The sequence below is a fragment of the Podarcis vaucheri genome (assembly GCF_965113315.1).
Source record: "Podarcis vaucheri genome assembly, chromosome: 10".
In the NCBI taxonomy this organism is placed as follows: Eukaryota; Metazoa; Chordata; class Lepidosauria; order Squamata; family Lacertidae; genus Podarcis; species Podarcis vaucheri.
In genome coordinates, this window is record NC_138748.1 from 76,262,389 (window position 1) to 76,285,916 (window position 23,528).

The 23,528-nt window shown below is 44.5% G+C and overlaps 3 protein-coding genes across 6 annotated transcripts in view; all 3 read right to left on the reverse strand.

Annotated features, from left to right (window-relative positions):
• Nucleotides 1-9,670, reverse strand: part of LOC309541445 (uncharacterized protein) — a 41,481-nt gene extending 31,811 nt beyond the window's left edge. The window contains exon 1 of the mRNA XM_082239319.1: nt 8,833-9,670. Within this exon, the coding sequence (XP_082095445.1) occupies nt 8,833-9,049 (217 nt within the window). The 5' untranslated portion in view covers nt 9,050-9,670. The remainder of the gene's footprint in view (nt 1-8,832) is intronic.
• Nucleotides 1-23,528, reverse strand: part of LOC309541244 (uncharacterized protein) — a 182,839-nt gene that overhangs the window by 112,723 nt on the left and 46,588 nt on the right. The gene's annotated exons all lie outside the window — the stretch shown is intronic.
• LOC309541335 (uncharacterized protein) lies at nt 14,145-20,701 on the reverse strand. Of its 3 annotated transcripts, none has more exons than XM_082239108.1 (2): nt 20,091-20,701; nt 14,145-16,573 (listed from the first exon to the last, which is right to left on the reverse strand). In XM_082239108.1, the coding sequence occupies exon 2, from the start codon at nt 16,448-16,450 to the stop codon at nt 15,011-15,013; it is 1,440 nt and encodes a 479-aa protein (XP_082095234.1). In that variant the 5' UTR covers nt 16,451-16,573; nt 20,091-20,701; the 3' UTR covers nt 14,145-15,010. The 3 variants fall into 3 exon arrangements, with proteins under 3 accessions (XP_082095234.1, XP_082095232.1, XP_082095233.1); XM_082239106.1 differs by having other exon boundaries at nt 14,145-16,582; XM_082239107.1 differs by lacking the exon at nt 20,091-20,701 and adding an exon at nt 19,974-20,076 and having other exon boundaries at nt 14,145-16,582.

The following is a 23,528-nucleotide window of genomic DNA, read 5'->3' on the forward strand; positions in this document are numbered from 1 at the left end:
GAGAGATTGCAAGGAGCTCATAAAAGAGCTCTCCAAACGGGGTGGATGGGCAGTAATGACAGTTCATTGTCAATGAGATCAAAGTGATGCATGTTGTGACAAAAATACCCCCCCTAATATGTACAGGCTCATGGGGTCTGAATCGGATTTCTCTGTGTGCTCTAGGAGACCGGGGAGAGGGGAGCTGGTCGCAGCAGGAGGGGGAGTCTCCCTGGATGCTTCAGCAGCCGGCCTCCTCTGGGTCTCCTGGCCCCCTCCCCTCCTACCTCTGAGTCTGACCTGCCAGGTACTTCTCCCTTCCTTAAAATGCTGTTCAGTACTTCTTTCAAGGGTGCAATCAGGGTTTGATTTAGTTTTTTTATCATATTTTGCCGGAAATCCATCCGGTCCTGGGTTTTTTATTCTTTTATTACTCGTTGGATTTCGTCTTCTTCTACTGGCTCTTCCTCTCGGCCCTTTCACTTTGCACCAACCAATACTCAGCTTTATTTAGCATTACGTAGCACATTTAAAGCATTACAAAATATAACACATATTATCTCAGTAATTTAAACAACGGCCCTGCAAGGCTGTCCAGTGTTATAATCCCCATGGATACGAAGAGTTGAGGTTGCAGGAAGAGGAGTTTGACTCACATCTCACACTTTGACTGCTACACTACATCAGTCCTTGCCCTCCAGATCCTGAAAACAGCTCTGTGAGTTGCCAGAGGACTGCCCCCCATCCTATTCTGAACAAGGCAGCACGGGCAGTAAGCCCTCGTCAGCAACCATTTCCAGAGGTGTCTGTATGGGGAACGGTGGGCCGAGCAGAACACACGGAGGCAGCTCAGAGGCATCCCTGCTGGTCACTCGCGCCAAGGGAGGTGACATCCTACCCCAGGCTCTTTCTGTGGGAATGTTTAGGGAGGCAGGAGAGGATATACTCTTTTATGATATCCTTCCTAACTTGCGTTGGCAAGTTCTATAACTTAGCAGAGTTGTTCAACAATCCCTCTTTGAAATCACACAGCAGTTAGCTAGTTGCAGGCTCGTCTGAGCCTCACTATTTAGGATTCCTGGTAAGATCCCTTTTTCTATCCCTCCGAAAAGAATAGACACGACTATCTGATTAAAGTTAACATAAAACTAGTTGACTTACAATCATCCAGTTCATGATAAGATATCCCTGAAGGCAGACTTAAGTTACATAACTCTATATATCGACATGAACTATCCCATAAGGGAAATAATCTCAAGTGATTGCAACTGAGCAGTCACTTCTTCCTAACTTGTAGGAACACAAAAAGGAGGAGAAAAAGAGCAGAACATGGAGGCCGTGTGCTCCTCTGTCCAAGAACAGGCCACACCTACATGAAGTACTCAAGGGCATCCTGATCAAATTTGCAGATGACACCAAACTGGGAGGGGTGGCTAACACCCCAGAGGACAGGATCACACTTCAAAACGACCTTGACAGATTAGAGAACTGGGCAAAAATAAACAAGATGAATTTTAACAGGGAGAAATGTAAAGTATTGCACTTGGGCAAAAAAAATGAGAGGCACAAATACAAGATGGGTGACACCTGGCTTGAGAGCAGTACATGTGAAAAGGATCTAGGAGTCTTGGTTGACCACAAACTTGACATGAGCCAACAGTGTGACGCGGCAGCTAAAAAAGCCAATGCAATTCTGGGCTGCATCAATAGGAGTATAGCATCTAGATCAAGGGAAGTAATAGTGCCACTGTATTCTGCTCTGGTCAGACCACACCTGGAGTACTGTGTCCAGTTCTGGGCACCACAATTCAAGAAGGACACTGACAAACTGGAACGTGTCCAGAGGAGGGCAACCAAAATGGTCAAAGGCCTGGAAACGATGCCTTATGAGGAACGGCTAAGGGAGCTGGGCATGTTTAGCCTGGAGAAGAGGAGGTTAAGGGGTGATATGATAGCCATGTTCAAATATATAAAAGGATGTCACATAGAGGAGGGAGAAAGGTTGTTTTCTGCTGCTCCGGAGAAGCGGACATGGAGCAATGGATCCAAACTACAAGAAAGAAGATTCCACCTAAACATTAGGAAGAACTTCCTGACAGTAAGAGCTGTTCGACAGTGGAATTTGCTGCCAAGGAGTGTGGTGGAGTCTCCTACTTTGGAGGTCTTTAAGCAGAGGCTTGACAACCATATGTCAGGAGTGCTCTGATGGTGTTTCCTGCTTGGCAGGGGGTTGGACTCGATGGCCCTTGTGGTCTCTTCCAACTCTATGATTCTATGATTCTATGATTCTGTGATTCTAAGTGCCATGCAGAGGAAGTCTGTCCCAGCTCAGGACGAACTAGCAAGTCTTCTTCTGAGTGAAACAAGCATTCCCCAGCATGTGCATTGTAGGAATGTTGCATTTGACTGCAATACAATTTCACACTCCACACCTTCACTACCCAATAATCATTTGCAAGGCTCAGTAGTTAAGATTCTGAGCTTGAAAAACAAAACCCCTGAGATTGAAGCATCACCAGAGAAACTTCCTCATGTGCATCTCACACAACATTCTCATCTCCAGTTGGGATCAGCTGAGACCTCACAAAGAAATCATTGTTTTTTGGGGGAGTGGCGTGGAACCATGCCTGAGTCAAAAGATTACAGAGCAAACACAGCGCTCTATTCACGTTTCATACGAAGTTGGTTTGTTCCCATGAATTGTACCAGCGAGCTTCTTCACAGAATTTCATATTCCCTTATAAAGTCATGTCCAGCGATACCTTCATGCCCAAGCAGTCTCCTGTCTCAGATGCAAGCAATCCCCTTGGCCAGCTACCACTGGACATCCTGCACCTTGCTTTCTTTTGCAAACCTCCCAGCCTCAGCAGTTCAAATTCCAGCCTACACATGCACTTATGCGCACACACTTGTCGGAAACATGTTCTCTTTTATCCAGACCAGATAACTGTCGGCATTTAAAGGGAAAGTAGAAAGATGACAGAGAACAGGATGGAAGATGTTTAAGGGTCAATCCTAGGTACACTTGGAGTGCCATCTTCCCCCTGTCTGCTCAGTCCGGTGCAGAATATACCCAGGGAAGTGGAGTCAGGGGTCAGGACTGCAACATTATTTATGCGTTGGGATTCGGCTGCAGAACTGCAGAGTTTACTAAGCACACTTGCGGGGGGAAAGTCTACACTAGCGTCCATCTGGCATACTTCTGGGCAAACATATGCAGGGTTTTATTGCAGGGTCTTCAGTAGTTTAGCCCTAAACTGAGAATTTTGGTTTGCTCCTTGGCGTATTGAGCTCCAAATTGCTGCTTGACTTCTCATGAAGCAAAGCTGCCACAAAGCACACTTGCCTCAAGGAAGACGGAGCTCACACCCACCTAACAATATGCTTGCCCCGACGAAGCTAGAAGGTGCTGGGTCCCCCCCACACACAAAAAAAAATATTGGTTTTCTCTTGTAATTTTGTTGTTGTTTAGTCATTTAGTCCTGTCCGGCTCTTCGTGACTCTGTGGACCAGAGCACGCCAGGCTCTTATAATAAATAAAGATAAACACAGAGAAGAACATTACATTTAACACAACTTAACAACAATAAAAATGCAAAAGATAAAAGAAGAATTTTTCTTCTTCTTATTCCCTGGTATATTTACATTGCTAGAAGACTTCCTCGACACCTTCCAATCTGAATTTCATCATAACACATATTTAGCAGTTCCCATCATAACACATATATGCATCAATATCCTCTTTCATTACAAACTTCTTATCCTTACTTCCAATTGTAATCCATAATAATCATTATTATTGATCTTTCTCTATCTCTTAGCCTCATCTGTTACTTCTAGGAGTTTCTTAATTTATCATATCGTTTACCCCACCGCTTGCGAAATCTTCAGCTCCTGCTTTCAATTACAACAAACAAGGCACAGGAGCCCTGCTTGGGGGGGGGGCACAGGAGGGCAACCTGACAGACAGAGCAACTCAAGAGGCAGCAGCTCAAGTGCATCCCCCCCCAGCTGCCAACTCTGCCCCCTCACTTGTTGGCTCGCCTGCCTCCGTTCCGCCCCGTCTTCTTCCCTGCCTGCCTCCTCCAGCCGAGAGCGAGGTGGCAAAGGCGTGGGCACTGGGGCAGCCTGCCCCCACCGCCACTGCTTTGGTTCACCTCTGGGCAGTGGAGTAAATCCACACCCCAATTAAATACCCAATCATAATACTTCAATTAAAAAACTAAAAAAACTAAAATAAAAAAGATCAAATTATAGTCCAAATTGTATTTATCAATTTCTTGGGGCTCCCCACGGTCTGGATCTCTGGAGCAGATCTCCACATCTTAGTTCTGCTTCTCCTTGTGCTTTCCATATTTTCCACATTTTGTTTCCATTATTCCACATCTTGATATTTGTTGTTGAGTCGTTTAGTCGTGTCCGCCTCTTCGTGACCCCCTGGACCAGAGCACGCCAGGCCCTCCTGTCTTCCACTGCCTCCCGCAGTTTGGTCAAACTCATGTTAGTGGCTTCGAAAACACTGTCCCACCATCTCGTCCTCTCTTGTCCCCTTCTCCTTGGGCCCTCCATCTTTCCCAACATCAGGGTCTTTTCCAGGAAGTCTTCTCTTCTCCTGACGTGGCCAAAGTCTTGGAGCCTCAGCTTCAGGATCTGTCCTTCCAGTGAACACTCAAGATTTTTTTTGGAAAATCAATAAAAATTATTAAAAATAAAATAAAATCCACACCCCAGGATATTTCCCCTATCACCTCTTTTCCACCTGAGCCTCAGCCCCATACCTAAAACCCAGACATCCTCCAGTATGCCAGGATTGTGACTCCTGCCCTCAGGAAACAAAATAGCTCCCCCCGATGCTTAGGTGCCCTGAGGGCTCTGCGGGACCCCCAATCCTTGAAATGAAAAAGGGAGGGGCTAAGGAACCCTGAAGGGAGCAGGCGGGGAGGGGGCTGCACAGGATCCAGAAGCTCCTTCTCGCTGATCCCCCCCCCATGAAGTTCCTTTAAGACCCCACGTTTCAGGGGGCAGGCTCACTTGCAGCGAAAAAAAATGCAGCTGCCCTGGCCGAGTGGAGCCAGGCTGGGGGGCACCATGGGGACCCCGGAAATGTGCCCCTAGAAGAAATGCGCCTCCCCAGTTGGAGGCAGCCCTCCTTCTGAAACACCAAGAGAGTAAACGGGCAGTTCTCTGAATGGAGAGGAGCAGAAAGCGGAGTCCCCTCAAGATCAGTATTGGGACTTGTGGCTTTTCAACTTCTTCATAAATGATCTAGACTTAGGAGGGAGCAGGGAGGGGGCAAAGTTTGCTGATGGCAGTAAATTGTCCCGGGGTACATGAGTGAACATGGGGCCCCCAGGAGACTTCCCTAGTATCTGCAGCCCCTCCTTCTCTCTCTTGAAATTAGGCTTGGGGGGGGGGAATCCAACATTCAATTTCAGTATTCCAAGTTTTCTTCAGAACGAGCATGGCAGGAGGCAGCGATGAAGTTCTGGTGAAGAAGCAGTGCTGGGAGATCATGCGTGGGGCGGGGGTGAGAGAGTTTGGTGAAAAACAAAGGTACTTTCATCTAAAATTATACTCATGATTGTGAGATGCTTCCTTCTTTCATTATTATGCAGTTTTACATATAAACACCAGAACTTCACATATACCTCATGCTTTTAGGAATGATTTCCTGCTGAGTTCATTGCTCAGAGTGGACTCTGAGAGGAAGAAGTCCCACACTCCATACATCTAAATGGGTTCTCCCATGTGAGAGTCCTGGGATGTTCCTTGATCACTCTATTATAAATAAAGCACTTTTTGCAATCTTTTCATTTAAACTGCTTCTCCCCTCTGTTGATGGTTTGAAGGATTTCAACTCTTAAAGTTCTTCCTGTCCGTGAGTCTGTTGATTCTGAACTTCCACTAAGAGGAACCTCTATCTACTTTCTTGATATTTGTATGGTTTGTCCTTTGTGTGAGTTTGTTGACAAAAATCAAGGGTTCCACTCTGACTGAAGCTCCTTCCACAGTCCATACCTTTAAATACTTTCTTTCTTTTTTTAAATAAATTTTTATTGGTTTTCCAAACACAAAATAAACACAAACAATATACAATACATAGACATACACGCATATAAACATGTATAATTTCATAACCGTCTTTTCATAAACCTTACTTCCCGGACTTCCCCATACCTCCCCCTTTCTGCATCCTTGTTTTATATTTCTTCAGCAACTCCTCAGTTAACTAATTATTCAATTCAATTTCTTTTAAATTCTTCTTAAACTTATTGATTACAGCTGCAGTTCTCTGTTTCCCAACCCCTTGACATTTAACACTCCTGAATTTTACAACAAGTTCTAAGATATACTTTGAATTTCTTCCAATCTTCTTCCACTGTCTCTTTCCCCTGGTCACGGATTCTGCCAGTCATCTCCGCCAGTCCCATGTAGTCAATCACCTTCGTCTGCCATTCTTCCAGCGTGGGTAGTTCTTGTGTCTTCCAATACTTTGCTAGGAGAATCCTTGCTGCTGTGGTCGCATACATAAAAAACGTCCTATCCTTCCTTCTCACCAATTGGCCGACGATGCCCAGGAGAAAAGCTTCAGGTTTTTTAGGGAAGGTCCATTTAAGAACCTTCTTAATTTCATTATAGATCATTTCCCAGAAAGCTTTTATCCTCGGGCAGGTCCACCAAAGGTGGTAAAAGGTACCTTCAGTCTCATTACATTTCCAGCATTTATTATTGGGCAAATGATAAATTTTTGCAAGCTTGACTGGGGTCATGTACCACCTGTACCTCATTTTCATAATGTTTTCTCTTAAGGCATTACATGCCGTAAATTTAGTACCGGTGGTCCATAACTTTTCCCAGTCAGCGAACATAATTTCATGGCCAATATCTTGTGCCCATTTTATCATAGCTGATTTCACCGTTTCATCTTGTGTATTCCATTTCAACAGCAAGTTATACATTCTCGACAAATTCTTAGTATTGGGTTCTAGCAGTTCTGTTTCTAATTTTGACCTCTCCATCTAGAAGCCTATTTTCCTGTCCTGTTTATATATCTCATTTATCTGAAGGTAGTGCAACCAGTCTCGTACTTTGGACTTTAATTTCTCATAACTCTGTAATTTAACTTTTCCCCCATCTTGTTCTAAAATTTCACAGTATTTTGGCCATTTAGACTCCATATTAAGTTTTTTCACCTCTTTAGGTTCCATTGGTGACAACCACCTGGGAGTTTTACTTTCCAATAAGTCTTTATACCGCATCCAAACATTGTATAATGCTTTCCTAACAATATGGTTTTTGAAACCTTTATGCAATTTTACCTTATCATACTATATATATGCATGCCAGCCAAATCTATTGTCAAACCCTTCCAGATCCAAAATGTCTGTATTCTCAAGAAGCAGCCAATGTTTCAGCCAGCAGAAAGCCACCGATTCATAGTAGAGTCTTAAGTCCGGCAGGGCAAACCCCCCTCTATCTTTTGCATCAGTTAAAATCTTAAATTTTATTCTGGGCTTTTTGCCCTGCCAGACAAATTTAGATATGTCTTTCTGCCACTTCTTGAAACAGTCCATCTTGTCCAAAATCTGCAACGTCTGGAATAAAAACAACATTCTAGGCAATACATTCATCTTGATAACAGCAATTCGGCCTAACAAAGAGAGTCTCAACCTTGACCATATTTCTAGATCTTTCTTTACCTCTGTCCAACATTTGTCATAATTGTCCTTAAATAAGTTCACATTCTTAGATGTTAAGTTTACCCCCAGGTACTTCACTTTTTTCGTTATCACTAAACCTGTTTCACTCTGAAACTTCTCTTTTTCAGTCAATGTTAGATTTTTCTCCAACACTTTCGTTTTCTGTTTGTTCAGTTTAAATCCTGCTACTTGACCAAATATCTCAATTAGTTCTAATACTCTTTTAGTACTAGTACCTGGCTGTTGCAAGGTCAATACTAGATCATCTGCAAATGCCCTTAGCTTGTAATGTCTAGCTCCGACCTGAACTCCTTTAACCAACTGGTCCCCTCTGATCATGTTTAACAAAACCTCCAGGACTGATATAAAAAGTAAAGGGGATATTGGGCATCCCTGTCATGTAACTTTTTCTATAGGTATTTCTTCCGTAACCACATTATTTACAATTAACTTTGCTTTTTGTTTAGAATATATTGCACCTATACCGTTTTCAAAACCTTGGCCTACCCCCATCCCTTGGAGATTTTTCTTCATAAAGCTCCAGCAAATATTATCAAAGGCTTTCTCCGCATCCACAAAAATTAAAACAGCCTTCCTATTAATGTCCACTTCTAACAGTTCCAAAATGTCTATAATGTTCCTCACATTGTCTGACATATGTCTCCCTGGAAGAAAGCCAGTTTGGTCCTTATGAATCTCCCCTATCAGCACTCTCTTCAGTCTTTTTGCCAAAATGTCTGCAAAAATTTTGTAATCCACATTAAGTAGTGATATAGGGCAGTAGTTTTTAACCTGGTTCTTTTCAGTCTCAGTTTTTGGTATAAGTGAAATAAAAGCTTCATTACTACTTTATAGTCTAGATAGTCCATTAAAGTCTCATGCAACCTTTAAATACTTTCTCCCCTGTGTGTCTGCTGATGTTTTCTAAGATTTCCACTCTGAGTGAAGCAGTTACTGTACTCCATACATTGAAATGGTTTCTCCCCTGTGTGTGTCCGTTGATGTGATCTAAGCTTTCCATTATCACCAAAGGTCTTTCTGCACTCCATACATTTATATGGTTTCTCTCCTGTGTGAGTCTGTTGATGTTTCCTAAGGCTTCCATTTTCACTAAATCTCTTTCCACACTTTATACATTTAAATAGTTTCTTACCTATGTGAGTCTGTTGATGTATTCTCAGGTTTCCACTATAACTGAAGCTCTTTCCACACTCCACACATGTAAATGGTTTCTCTCCTGTGTGAGTCCGTTGATCTGATCTAAGGCTTGTATTACAACGGAAACTCTTGCTCTGTAGGGGTACTCTGTAGTCGCTTGGTAGGGGTACTGTTAAACTTGACTTTTTAAACATTACTCTAGCGAACTGCATTTACTGCCCATCAGTGGACAATTTATTATCAGTAAGGTGCTTTGCTCGTCAAGGCATAACTGTGCGTTTCTTAAAGTCAATGTTTGAGTTTTTCGAGGGGAACAAATGTCTATTGTATGCCCGGGAATCTGATGGTTCATATAGACTGTACTTTTGCACCTACTCACAATCGCCTATAAATTGCAGAGCAGCACAGTCAAGCCAGGGGTTGAGGAATGTAAGGCCACATTCCGGGTGTGTCCATGAGGCACACAGAATTCTGGGACATCTGAATTTTGCTGGTGTAATTAAGACAAAGAATATTGTTAATGGTCTCAAATTAAAACCATGTAAATTCTTTATGCAATGTCTATCCTGTTGCAAGAATAAGATTAAGGTTGCACGCAAGGGTAAGTGCTCAGATAGGAAAGTAACTGAGCCATTTGAGTGTGTACATTGTGATTTAGTTGGACCACTCCCACCATCATTAGGAGGTTCTAAGTACTGGCTTACCCTGATAGACCAGTATAGCAGATATTGTTGGATTTATGCAATAGTTGAGAAGTCCCAAGCATTTGAGAAGTACAAAGTTTTTTGCAACTAGGTAAAAACGCACTTTAACAAACCTATTAAGAACCTGTTTTCTGACCAGGGCGGGGAATTTGTTTCTGCGGATTTTGAGAAATTCCTGGAAGCGCAGAAGAAGAAGAAGAAGAAGAAGAAGAAGAAGAGTTTGGATTTGATATCCCGCCTTTCACTCCCCTTCAGGAGTCTCAAAGCGGCTAACAATCTCCTTTCCCTTCCTCCCCCACAACAAACAGTCTGTGAGGTGACTGGGGCTGAGAGACTTTAGAGAAGTGTGACTGGCCCAAGGTCACCCAGCAGCTGCATGTGGAGGAGCGGAGACGCGAACCCGGTTACCCAGATTACGTGACTACCACTCTTAACCACTACACCACACTGACTACAGGGGAGTACTCATGAGTTATCTTGCCCCCGAAGTCCCTGGCAAAATGGGCTTGTTGAGGTTGTGCAGCGTGACCTGCAGGCAGGGGTTAAAACTTATCTGCACGATGCCAGTCTGCCCAAAGTCTTTTGGGCTGAAGCGCTCAATGCCTTTTGTTATGTTAGAAATCGCAGTTATTCTGGTTTAGATGTCACCCCCTATGAGAAGTTGTTTAAAAAATGCCCTAATCTGAAATACCTACATATTTGGGGTTCAGATGTAATAATGCAGTATCCCGCTAAGCAGAAATTGGGTGAGCGTAGTGTTCAGGGAAAATTAATGGGCTACCAGCAGGGGGCGTACAGAATTTACATACCAGCAACTGGCAAATTTCATATTACCAGAAGCATGATACAAACTGTAAATTGGAATGGAGTTGCTGTTTTCCAGGATACTAATGGTATAGATAATACAGAGGAAGAAGCAACAGCAGCCGCAGGAAATGGTGCTTCTGAATTAATGGGAAAAGATGAAAAGCCTGTTGAATTTGCTAATTTGTTTGATGATTTAAAGTCACAGGCACCCGAGGGGAGGTTATATTCTCTTGAGTTTTCTGACCGTGGGCTTAGCCCACAGGCATCTCTTCAGCCTGACAATGATGATTTACAACCTGAAACTAGTAGTTCACTTAGTCCCATTAAGTCTGAGGAGTCTGACTCTCCTTCCGGACTGAGGCGTTCAGATAGAAAGAGGCAGAAGCCACAACATTTTGCAGATGAACATTTTAATACTGTGTATGCCAATAAGGCGGTTTTTGCGCCAAAAAGCTACAATGATGTTCAGAATTTACCTAAGCACCAAGCTGCGAATTGGTATAAAGCTATGAACTCTGAGATAGCTTCTTTAAAAGAGCACAACACTTGGACTTCCGGGTTGGCGCGACTGGCTAATGGCGGATTCCCTCCGAGCTCTGGAGGGAATCGGCTTAGCAGGGGACTGGGTCTTGCCGTGCTGGCGACACGGGGACCCTTAAAAACCACGGGCACGGAGCCCGTGGACATAGTGACTCGGCGGGCACCGTAAGCGCCCTTCCGACTCGTGAAAGAGCCTTTTTAAAGGCTTCGGATCGGGTGCCAGGGAGCGGCGTGGTGCTGTGAGTCCTCCGCTCCCCCTGCCGAGCGAAGCCGCATGCCATTCTTCGGTCAGCGCTGACTTCTTCCTGCTAAATTTGGACTTAAAAGCAAGAACATCAACCCGTGAGTAATTTGAAAATTGGATTACAATATTTTCGGTCTTGGATTTGGCACGAGCGGGGGAGCCGAAAAAAAAGGAAGTCCGTCTCCCCCCTATTGTAAACAGTGCAAAGCAAGGACTTATCAACTAAAGTTGCGTGATTGGATAAGGATACTAATTCCACAGATTTAAAACGACTAAGCTAATGTGCTGGAGGACTAGAGTTTACCTTGTTTGAATCAAGTACCACTTTTCTCAAGCCCGGGAGCAACCCGAGTTAAGAGCCTGCTGAGGACATACAGGAACCTTTGACAGCTGTCAAACTAGCTGTCAAAGTTGGAAAAACTGAAAATTGAAACTCTAACTGATTAAATTGCTACAAAATATTGAAAACAAAGAAAGATTGTTACAAACAAATTTGACTTTTGGATCGGAAGGGAAAAGAACACTAAGTAACCAGAATCCCTCTAGAGGGGATCCTTGGACATTACAAGAATGGAGCTAAAACGGGGAATACAGGAAATACGTGCTGGCTTGGAGAAGCTGACTTCTCTCGTGGGAAAATTGTTAGAGATGAATGAGAAAGGCCTTGTTTTGTCTACGAGCCCTTCAAACCCGAAGTTATCTGAAAATACACCAACTGAATTGGAAAGGGATTCGTTGTCCAAAACACAGGCAGCTGGACAAGAAAAAGAACCAAAGATTGAGGAGGGAAAGACATCTGCCAAGCAAGAGGAGCTGAAAGAAGGGATGGCTGAGACATCACAGAAGAGAGAAGAGAGACGGAGATCTGCTAAGAAGAAACTCAAATTGACCAAGGTGAAAGTTGGACTATTTGGGACATTTAGATTTATGAAACAGCGCTGGAGCACCATCTTTAAACAAGTAGGTCTCGTTGGAAGAATTATGGTCAGCATGGAGAAAATACCTCTTCGATCCTGGGAGTTAAGTATGAGAGACTTTCAAAGAAATCGGCTGAAAGGGACTGTGAGAGATTTGCGTGCCTCGGACGTAAGATCACCAGGCTAAAAAGATGGACTAAATGTATTTTGGTGAAGGATTGAAACCGGGGAGAGAAGGGTGGGATTTAACAGTCCGAAGGGGGTTTGTATTTTTTTTTTGCTTTTGCAGTATAAAAATTATAGGTTTTTTATTATTATAAGAATGGGGAATTCGTGGAGGGGAAATAGTGGCAACTTTAGGAAAGGTATCTTTTTTAGTTTTACACTTACATTTTTTTTTTTCTATATATAGGGTTAAGGTATATATTTTAATAAAATGCTAAGGTATAACAATGAATTAAAGTTCAATTCTACTATAAAGAACTATTTTAATTAAATTAGGGTTAAGTGATTTTAATAAACTAAGTTTCAGGATATTAAGGGGAAAACTTGCTTGAATAAATAATCAGAGCTGGAAAACAATAAGGGGAAACGTGGGGAAGTTCTGAAAAGAAGTTACTGAAAATGTGTGTTAAAAGGTGGAAATTTTCTTTGTTGTTTTTTGTTTTTTCTTCTTCTGGTTTTCTTACTTTTTTCTCATTTTTCTATTTTTTTCTCTGCTTTGTTATGTAACCTTTTGAAAATTTAATAAAGATTATTATAAAAAAATAAAATAAAAGAGCACAACACTTGGTCTCTTGTACCACAAACCCCAAATATGAGACTTATTGATTCAAAATGGGTTTATAGAGTTAAAATGAATGACAAAAATGAAATTGTAAGGTACAAGGCTAGATTAGTTGCTAGGGGTTTTCAACAAATTCCAGGCAAAGATTATGATTTGTGTTATTCACCAAGTGTAAAATATGAAACAGTTAAGCTTTTGTTAAAAGATGCATCACAATGTGGACATTCTGTTTATCACCTAGATATAAAAACTGCACATTTGTTTGCAGATTTAAAAGAACAAATTTTTATGCATGTTCCTGAAGGCATAGATGCCGCTGAAGGTTTGGTATGCAAATTAAATAAATCCCTTTATGGTCTGCACCAAAGTGGAAGGAATTGGCACCAAACTTTAGCAAAAGAATTGCTGGATATTGGTTTTTCACAAGGAAAGGCAGACAATTGTGTGTTTAAAAGGAAAGGGCAAACTCTGTAGCAAAAATGTGTGTATGTAGATGACGTGTTAATTTCTACAAAAACTAAACAGGAATATGAACAGGTAGTAACACAGTTACAGAAGAAATTTGATGTGGTGGAATTAAAGGTAAAGGTAAAGGTACCCCTGCCCGAACGGGCCAGTCTTGACAGACTCTGGGGTTTGTGCGCCCATCTCACTCAAGAGGCCGGGGGCCAGCGCTGTCCGGAGACACTTCCGGGTCACGTGGCCAGCGTGACAAAGCTGCATCTGGCGAGCCAGCGCAGCACACGGAAACGCCGTTTACCTTCCCGCCAGTAAGCAGTCCCTATTTATGTACTTGCACCCAGAGGTGCTTTCGAACTGCTAGGTTGGCAGGCGCTGGGACTGAGCAACGGGAGCGCACCCCGCCGCGGGGATTCGAACCGCCGACCTTTCGATCGGCAAGCCCTAGGCGCTGAGGCTTTTACCCACAGCGCCACCCGCGTCCCTCAGTGGTGGAATTAGGCATAGCTAAAAATTACTTATCCATGCAAATTGAGAAAGGCAAAAATGGATCTTTCCTGGTTCGTCAAACTGCAAAAATTGATGACCTTGTTGAAATGCTATGTTTAGAAAATGCAAATGGGGAGCAAACGCCTATGGTGTGTGGTTTCACCTTTACAGGTGAAGATAAGCCATTTCCTAACAAAACTCTGTATCGTTCTGCTATAGGCAAGCTAAATTTTATTCAAAGAATCTCAAGACCAGATATAACTTATGCTTTTCACTTTCTGGCAAAATTTGTGGAAAAGCCCACTACGCAATGTTTCTCTGCTCTTAAGAGAGTGGTGATGTACCTTAAACATACCAAACATTATAGGTTGCAGTTTACATCAAGTATTGACAAAGGTTTTGAAATTTTCTGCGAAGCATCTCATGCAGTGGTACAAAATAATTGCAGGGATGTGTCTGGTATGGTGTTTTGTTATAACGGTTGTCCATTTGAATGGAAGTCCCAGACACAAACAATTATTTGTCTCTCCACAGCAGAGAGTGAATTATGTGCATGTGTTCAGGCCACTCGTGATGTGGAATGGTATCTGCAGGTATTCGCAGACCTACAGGTGCAAGTAACACTACCAGTAAAAATTTACCTTGATTCCCAGAGTGGACTCGCTATCCTGTGTTCAGAGACCAATACGCAGTGCACTAGAGTCTTAAGATTACGTTTACAGTTTGTAAAGAAACTAATTGCTGACAAAATGGTTGTATTTGAATATGTTCCAGGTGACAATCAAATTGCAGACATTTTTACAAAAGCACTTCCAAAGGTTACACATGAAAGACATGTACAAAATATGCTTTATGTTTTTGTTCCACAATGATGAACCACAGGGGAAATGTTGAACTTTAAATGTAAAGGTTCATCATTGTTCCACCCGATGTGTATGTCTTTAAGGGGCCGGAGCAAGATAACGAGACCCAGCTTTACAGCTGTGAAACATAGCAGGTGCTGCTGAGTTGTATTGATTAAGCTGTGTTGACAATTGGGTGTAGTATATAAGGAGCAGCACCTAGCTCTCCCATTACCCTGGGGGATGGGGTGGTGGTTGAGTCATGTTTGTTTGTTGATGTATTTAGTGTATAAGGAGTTTTTGTTTTTGTAATTAAAACCTTGTTTAAGTTATTTTTGAGTCCTTTTTTAACTGCATGGTCTCCCCAGCAAGCTCTCTGCAGCACTACCATACTGCAAATAGCCAACACTTTCCACACTCCATGCATTCAAATGGTTTCTCCCCTGTGTGAGTCCGTTGATGATTTCTAAGGTGTGTACTCTGACTGAAGCTCTTTCCACACTCCATGCATTTAAATGGTTTCTCCCCTGTGTGAGTCCGTTGATGTCTTCTAAGGTTTCCACTTTCTTTAAAGCTCTTTCCACACTCCATACATTTATATGGTTTCTCCCCTGTGTGAGTCCGTTGATGTGATCTAAGCTCTTCACTCTGACTGAAGCTCTTTCCACACTCCATACATTTAAATGGTTTCTCCCCTGTGTGAATCCGTTGATGATTTCTAAGGTGTGCACTCTGACTGAAGCTCTTTCCACACTCCATGCATTTAAATGGTTTCTCCCCTGTGTGAGTCCGTTGATGTCTTCTAAGGCTTCCACTTTCATTAAAGCTCATTCCACACTCCATGCATTTATATGGTTTCTCCCCTGTGTGAGTCCGTTGATGATTTCTAAGGTCTGCATTCTGACTGAAGCTCTTTCCACATTCCATGCATTTAAATGGTTTCTCCCCTGTGTGAGTCCGTTGATGTCTTCTAAGGTTTCCACTTTCTTTAAAGCTCTTTCCACACTCCATACATTTATATGGTTTCTCCCCTGTGTGAGTCTGTTGATGTCTTCTAAGCTCTCCACTCCGACCGAAGCTCTTTCCACACTCCATACATTCATATGGTTTCTCCCCTGTGTGAATCCGTTGATGATTTCGAAGGTGTTCACTCTGACCGAAGCTCTTTCCACATTCCATACATTTATATGGTTTCTCCCCTGTGTGAGTCCGTTGATGTGATCTAAGCTGTCCACTCTGACCGAAGCTCTTTCCACACTCCATACATTTATATGGTTTCTCCCCTGTGTGAGTCCGTTGATGTGATCTAAGGTCTGCATTCTGACTGAAGCTTTTTCCACATTCTATACATTTATATGGTTTCACCCCTGTGTGAGTCTGTTGATGTCTTCTAAGGCTTCCACTATTACTAAAACTCTTTTCACACTCCATACACTGAAACGGTTTCTCCCCTGTGTGAGTCCGTTCATGTTGTCTAAGGGGTCCACTCTGACTGAATCTCTTTCCACACTCGATGCATTGAAATGGTTTCTCCCCTGTGTGAGTCCGTTGATGTTGTCTAAGGTGTCCACTCTGACTGAATCTCTTTCCACACTCGATGCATTGAAATGGTTTCTCCCCTGTGTGAGTCCGTTGATGTTGTCTAAGGCTTCCACTATCATTAAAGCTCTTTCCACACTCCGTACATAAATATAGTTTTTCCCCTGTGTGAGTCCGCTGGTGTGTTCTAAGTTTTGCATTGAAAGAGAAGCTCTTTCCGCACTCCATACCTTTAAGTGGGTAATTTCCTTTTTGTGTTTGTTGATGTGAACTATGTGTGCTCATTCAGTGTAGCATATTCCACATTTCACACATTTTAATGGCTATTCCTAATGAAACGAAAGGTGCCCTGTCCCCTGCAATTCTGTCTTCTCCATCCCCTTTTTCAGAGTGGGCAGAAAGGAAATCCTGTTTGGGCTTCAGGAAAAAGAACACACACAAAAAAAGGATGCATCAATCGCCATTAGCACCTTCTCTTATTTCAACATCTCCTACATTCTCCCATGTCCTACCCATGTTCCCAATTTTTAGGAATTGAAAATGGTATGATGTCTAATGGTAGTAATGCATCAGGAACCTTTCATAATCCTCAGTCATCTTTAATAACACATCATCATCTTGGAATACTGTTGTCCTGTGGGACTGCATTTCAAATCAAGTGGTTGCCCCTGTTTCCACCTCTAGTTCTTCATGAATCACCTGCACAGTCCCACTGACCTCAGGAGGTCGCTATGGACCATTTTGGGAGACCCAGGCCTTCATCTCTTCCAGGGACTTTGGTCTGGGTCAGTCAGAGAACTAGTGACAAGGCTTGGTGCCTGGGGTCAGCTGAATGGGTGCTCAGGGAAGCTCCTGTTCTTGGAGATGGACCTCTGTCTACATGCCTTGCATTGCATGGAGAGAACAGGAGAAGCAGAAGGAGAGCAGCTGGCAAATGGGAATCCCAGACGGAAACACCCACCCAATGGTTCTTTATAATGATGATGTGCTGCCTGATCCTGTGCTTGTCTTCTGACAGAGGACTATCCTAATCTGGCGCTGAAAAGCAGGATATTCAAGGCGAGGAGATAACTGTACTTAATGGTAGGTAGACATATTGGTCTGACACAGTTGAAGTAAAAAAATTAACAAAAATAGTCCAGTAGCAACTTAGGGTCTTGGGAGAAAAGTAGTGACAAACCTAGACAGCATCTTTAAAAGCAGAGACATCACCTTGCCAAGAAAGGTCCTTATAGTTCAAGCTCTGGTTTTCCCAGTAGTGATGTATGGAAGTGAGAGCTGGACCATAAAGAAGGCTGATCGCCAAAGAATTGATGCTTTTGAATTCTGGTGCTGGAGGGGACTCTTGAGAGTCCCATGGACTGCAAGAAGATCAAACGTATCCATTCTTAAGGAAATGAGCCCTGAGTGCTCACTGGAAGGAGAGATCCTGAAGCTGAGGCTCCAAGACTTTGGCCACCGCCTGAGAAGAGAAGACTCCCTGGAAAAGACCCTGATGTTGGGAAAGTTGGAGGGCACAAGGAGAAGGGGACGACGGAGGACGAGATGGTGGGACAGTGTTCTTGAAGCTACCAGCATGAGGGAGGCAGTGGAAGACAGGAGTGCCTGGCGTGCTCTGGTCCATGGGGTCACGAAGAGTTGGACACGACTAATCGACTAAAAAACAACAACAGCGGGACTTCCGGGTTGACGCGATCTGGAAATGGCGGATTCCCTCCGAGCTGCGGAGGGAATCGGCTCTACCGAGGACGGGTCTTTGCCGCGCCGGCGACGCGGGGACCCTTAAAAACCGCAGGCGCGGAAGCCTGCGGACTGAAGACTCGGCGGGTGCCTCAAGCGCCCCCCCTGATCCACGAAGAGCCTTTTTAAAGGCTGCGGAGGGGATACGGGGGTGGCGTGGCACTGAGAGTCGATCGCTACCTCGGTGGGGCGAAGCCGCGAGCCATGACCAGAGAGCGCTGACTTCCTTCCTTGAAAATCTGGACTGAAAGAATTACCCGTGAGTAAGACGGATTGGGACTTTAAAATTTTTACCCTGAATTGGAGACGACCGGGGGGTGTGTGCTAAAAGGAAGTCCGCACCCCCTCCCTTGCAGACGATCTAAGCAACGACATAAGAGCTAAGCTGGAGAGCCTACCCTTGGTGGGGTGAGTTAAAAAGGACACTAACTTTCAAGATTTAGCTAGAGGAAATTTTGTGCTGGAGAGTGGAGTTTTGGAAACCCTCTTTTTGTTTTAAACAACCCCCCCTCCCAGGCTCAGGAACGTCCTGCCTTTGTGCCTGTGTAAGAGCTGCGGAGTTTGACAGCTGTCAAAGCTGTCAAACGGGCAGTTTAAAGTGGAAAAATCGCTATCTAAGACCCCTCTGGACTAAGATAATTGAGCCAAAATTGTTGGAAACAAAGTAATAATAATAAGTTAAAGGGCTGTTGGACAAAAGACTAATAAGTAACCAGATTCCCCCTAGGGGGAATTCTGTGAAACTACAATGGATACAATGGCTGTGGATGGAAAGTTACTAGTGGAAATCGAAAGGATGTTTCAATTGGTGGGAATTTTACAAGAGCAGAGCTTGGCCATGAATAAACAACTTATGACTATGACCTTGGGAACAGGCAACTCTGCTGTCTGTATTGAGGACCTGAATGAGAAAGAATCCACAGCTGAATGGGAAACAACATTTACAGAGGTGGAAGAGACTAAACAAGAAAAAGAGAAAGTAACCTTGGGAAGCAACAACCAAAAGCTGACATCTGTGGAATACAAGCAAGGAGACTCTGGGAACATATCTACCACAAGTCTGCGAAAGACGCAGAAGAAGAAGGAGGAGGCCCTGGGACATTATGGAATACAGGAACTTAAAACAAAGAAATATGATTGGGGCCTCCGTTTGGACTTTGATTCTGAAGATACAGGCTTTGTGGAAATTTTCCAGCAGTTGCTTTCAAATCTCCTTGTGGGAAGAGAATATACTTTGATGGTGAAAGAACTTTTTCCAGACTCGACGACTGACATAAAGGACTACCAACAAGACCGGCGGAGAGGGACTGAAAGAGACTTGAAAGCCTCGGACGTGAGGAACCCAGGCTGAGAATCTCGACTTTGGATTTCTATTGGGAAAGGACAAAAACCGGGGATGGGAGGGAGGGAAGAGGAGATTCTTAAAAACTCTTAAGACTTTTAGGTTTGGTTATTATGACTTTTAATTAAGATAAAATGAAAAATCGATGGAAGAGAACTTAAGTCCAACTTAGGAAAATCAATTTTTTTTTATTATAAAAGAGGTAATAAGATGAATAAGATGGTTAAGAGGAGAAATACCAACTTGCTGATATAACTTTGGGAATTGGGATGCACGAGGGGGGGTGGGGGGAAGTCAGGGAACAAGGTTATGAAACGAGGATTTGCTGAATTTATACATGTTTTTGTTTTGTGTTATTTTTGTGTGTGTTTTGTTTTTATAAAAGCGGAAAACCCAATAAAAATTTAAAAAATAAAAATAAAAAACAACAACAGCAACTTAGGGAACAACTAAGTTTGTTCTAGGTATAACCTTTTGTGTGCATGCAAACTTCTTCATATAGTGAAGGGTAGTAGGAGATGGTAGTAGGAGTACCTTCTGAGAAAAACCCCACCCCACCCTCCCACGATATACAAGGCTCTGGTGACATCTGTGTCAGTGTATCTGAAGAAGTGTGCATGCACACGAAAGCTTATACCTAGAACAATCATAGTTGTTTTCTAAGGTGCTACTGGACTATTTTTTTATTTTTTATTTCAACTACATCAGACCAATACAGCTACCTACCTGAATCTAGATGTCATGGGGTGTTGGGGAGCAGTAGTTCCTTTGGTGGGGGGCATGTCCTGCACCTCCTGGGGTCATTTTTCCACCCTTGGTCCCCACCCTGCACTCAGCTCTCACCTGTGGCTTCCAGAAGCTGTCAGCATGCAACAGGGGTTCAAGCAACGGCTTCAACTGGCCGGCTAAACCAGGTGAGGGAAGCTGATGGGTCTCAAATCCTTGGGGGGCTGGGGAATTCTGCTGCACCTGAAGTCAAGCCCTGGTGGATGGAGAGGAGGAGAACAACCATGAATCCCACAGTCCAGAAGGCAGATTCTGCCCGTGCGGAAGAGGAAAGTGAAGGGCAGGTGGGGCACGTCCACCTGGAGGCTTGTTATCTAGTCCCAGGGTTACTCTGACATTGAACTATATATAAATTACAGTATTGAAATGTGCCTGCTCCCACTTCCTATTCTGATATTACTCTACTCTGCTTGTCTGTTTCTTACTTGAGTGCTGTTTTGGTTTGCTAAGTCAGGGTTTTACTGTGAGTTACATTTTTGCTATTTTTTGGATCCTGTTATGCTTCTCTGTCTTCGGTAACAAATTTCTCAGCTGAATTGTTTTTTTGCTGCCTCTGTGTTTTCTCCTACTCTGCTATCTATACATCGATCATTATGGAGGAGCAAGATCTGCAACTTCAAGCCCTCAACAGCCTCGGCCCTGTGGACCTGACGGAGGATCTTCACCCCCCTTCGCTCAGTCCGGACAGGGAGGTCCTCCTCCGAGTGTCTTCTGCTGGTTCCCTTGCTGATAGAAGTGAAGTTCCAGGGAACCAGGCAGAGGGCCTCCTGCCCCATGGAATGCCCTCCCTTCAGAGGGCAAGGAAGTAGGCAACCATCTGACATTTAGAAGACAGCTGTATCAGGAGGTTATTAATGTTGGATGTTTTACTGTCTTGTATATACTGTCTTGTTTACTGTAGGGACGCGGGTGGCATTCTGGGTTAAACCATAGGGCCTAGGACTTCCTGATCAGAAGGTTGGCAGTTCAAATCCCCGCAATGACGGGGTGAGCTCCCGTTGCTCGGTCCCTGCTTCTACCAATCTAGCAGTTCGAAAGCACATCAAAGTGCAAGTAGATTTATAGGTACTGCTCCGGTGGGAAGGTAAACAGGGTTTCCGTGCTCTGCTCTGATTCGCCAGAAGCGGCTTAGTCATGCTGGTCACATGTCCCGGAAGCTGTACACTGGTTCCCTCAGCCAATAAAGTGAGATGAGCGCCGTAACCCCAGAGTCGGCCACAACTGGACCTAATGGTGAGGGGTCCCTTTAGTAAAGGTAAAGGTACCCCTGCGCATACGGGCCATTCGTGTCCGACTCTAGGGTTGTGCGTCCATCTCACTTAAGAGGCCGGGGGGCAGCGCTGTCCAGAGACACTTCCGGGTCACGTGGCCAGCGTGACGAAGCTGCTCTGGCGAGCCAGCACCAGCGCAGCACACGGAAAAGCTGATGGGTCTCAAATCCTTGGGGGGCTGGGGAATTCTGCTGCACCTGAAGTCAAGCCCTGGTGGATGGAGAGGAGGAGAACAACAGTCAATCCCACAGTCCAGAAGGCAGATTCTGCCCGTGCGGAATAGGAAAGAGAAGGGCAGATGGGGCACGTCCACCTGGAGGCTTGTTATCTAGTCCCAGGGTTACTCTGACATTGAATTATATATGAATTACAGTATTGAAATGCGCCTGCTCCCACTTCCTATTCTGATATTACTCTACTCTGCTTGTCTGTTTCTTACTTGAGTGCTGTTTTGGCCCCTGCCTTGGCCCTGTGGACCTAAAGGAGCATCTTCACCCCCATCGCTCAGTCTGGACAGGGAGGTCCTCCTCCGAGGGTCTTCTGCTGGTTCTCTTGCTGTTAGAAGTGAAGTTCCAGGGAACCAGGCAGAGGGCCTCCTGCCCCATGGAATGCCCTCCCTTCAGAGGGCAAGGAAACAGGCAACCATCTGACATTTAGAAGACAGCTGTAGAAGACAGCTGTAGAAGACAGGTTTTTAATATTTGATGTTTTACTGTCATGTATATGTACTGTAGGGACGTGGGTGGCTTTGTGGGTTAAACCACAGAGCCTAGGGCTTGCCGATCAGGAGGTCGGAGATTCGAATCCCCGCGACAGGGTGAGCTCCCGTTGCTCCTGCCATCCTAGCAGTTTGAAAGCATGTCAAAGTGCAAGTAGATAAATAGGTACTGCTCTGGCGGGAAGGTAAACGGCATTTCCGTGTGCTGCTCTGGTTCGCCAGAAGCGGCTTAGTCATGCTGCCCACATGACCCGGAAGTTGTACACCGGCTCCCTCGGCCAGTAAAGCGAGATGAGCGCCGCAACCCCAGAGTCGGCCACGACTGGACCTAATGGTCAGGGGTCCCTTTACCTTTACCTATATGTACTGTAAGCTGCCCAGAGCGGCTGTGGGAAAAGAAGAATACTATGACGCCTAGAGTGGTACCTCGGGTTACAGGCGCTTCAGCTTACAGACTCTGCTAACCCAGAAATAGTACCATTTGTTAAGAACTTTGCTTCAGGATGAGAACAGAAATCGCACGGCGGCAGCAGGAGGCCCCATTAGCTAAAGTGGTGCTCCAGGTTAAGAACAGATTTTTTGTAGTTATTTTGGATTTTTTACTGCAAAATTAGCTTATGAAATATTATGGGTGGAGAAAATCACAGGGTTGCCGTAAATTATAATCCCACCCACAAACTCTCATTCACATACAGTCTGTAAATTTGGGAATGACACACACCTCACCTGTGCTAATACTGGCAGTCTTTGGCCTGCACAGGCACACCCGGTGTGTAGAGCCTCCAGCCCCAGGCACTGTCTATCATGAAAATGGGTCCTTTGACTGGGAAGATTCATGCAGTCGCTGTCATCAGATGATGAAGGATTGTATCTCAGCTTGTCAGTCACTCTGACATGGCCTATGAAGAATAAGAGGAACAGAAATGCTTTTGAGGTGCAACTTCTATATCAATCCTGAAAGCCATTCCATGGACTCTGCACCCCTGTTTCTGATGACAGGTGTACATTATCCTCATTCTCAGTGGAAAAGACACTTAAAGATGGAAGCCTGAGAGAGAGGGAAAGGTTTCTGGCTGCTTCCTGGGTGGGATTGCGGAAACCAAGAGCCGCTTCTGAGAAGGCCCCTCCTCTCCCCTCTTCCTCTGGGGATTTCCTCTCCTCTCCAGGGGACCAATGGGTGGACTGGGCAGAAGCGCTGCATCCGGACAGGGCAGAGACTTATGGGGTGGGAAGAGGATGGAGGTTGCAGGATGGAAAGATGGGGGGACAGGACCCCCACTTTCCAGGGATCCCTCTCTGGTCGCCTTGAAGGGGGGTGTCGATTTCTGGGCGGGAGGGAGAAGCCAAGGCGGCCCCTCCAGAGAATTCCCAAGGAAGCCACGATGGAGACGTGTCCCCAAAGACTGGTCTGCCTAGCTCTCTCACCCTCGCCAATGCTGCCCTTCCTCCCGTCCCCCCCCCGTCATTGACCCCCTCTCTTTTTCCCGGAGTCTCCCCTGCATCCAG

What these genes read in the sequence shown, in the direction of transcription:
- LOC309541335 (XM_082239108.1), bottom strand. Translation starts at nt 16,450, where the DNA reads ATGAGCACACATAGTTCACATCAACAAACACAAAAAGGAAATTACCCA.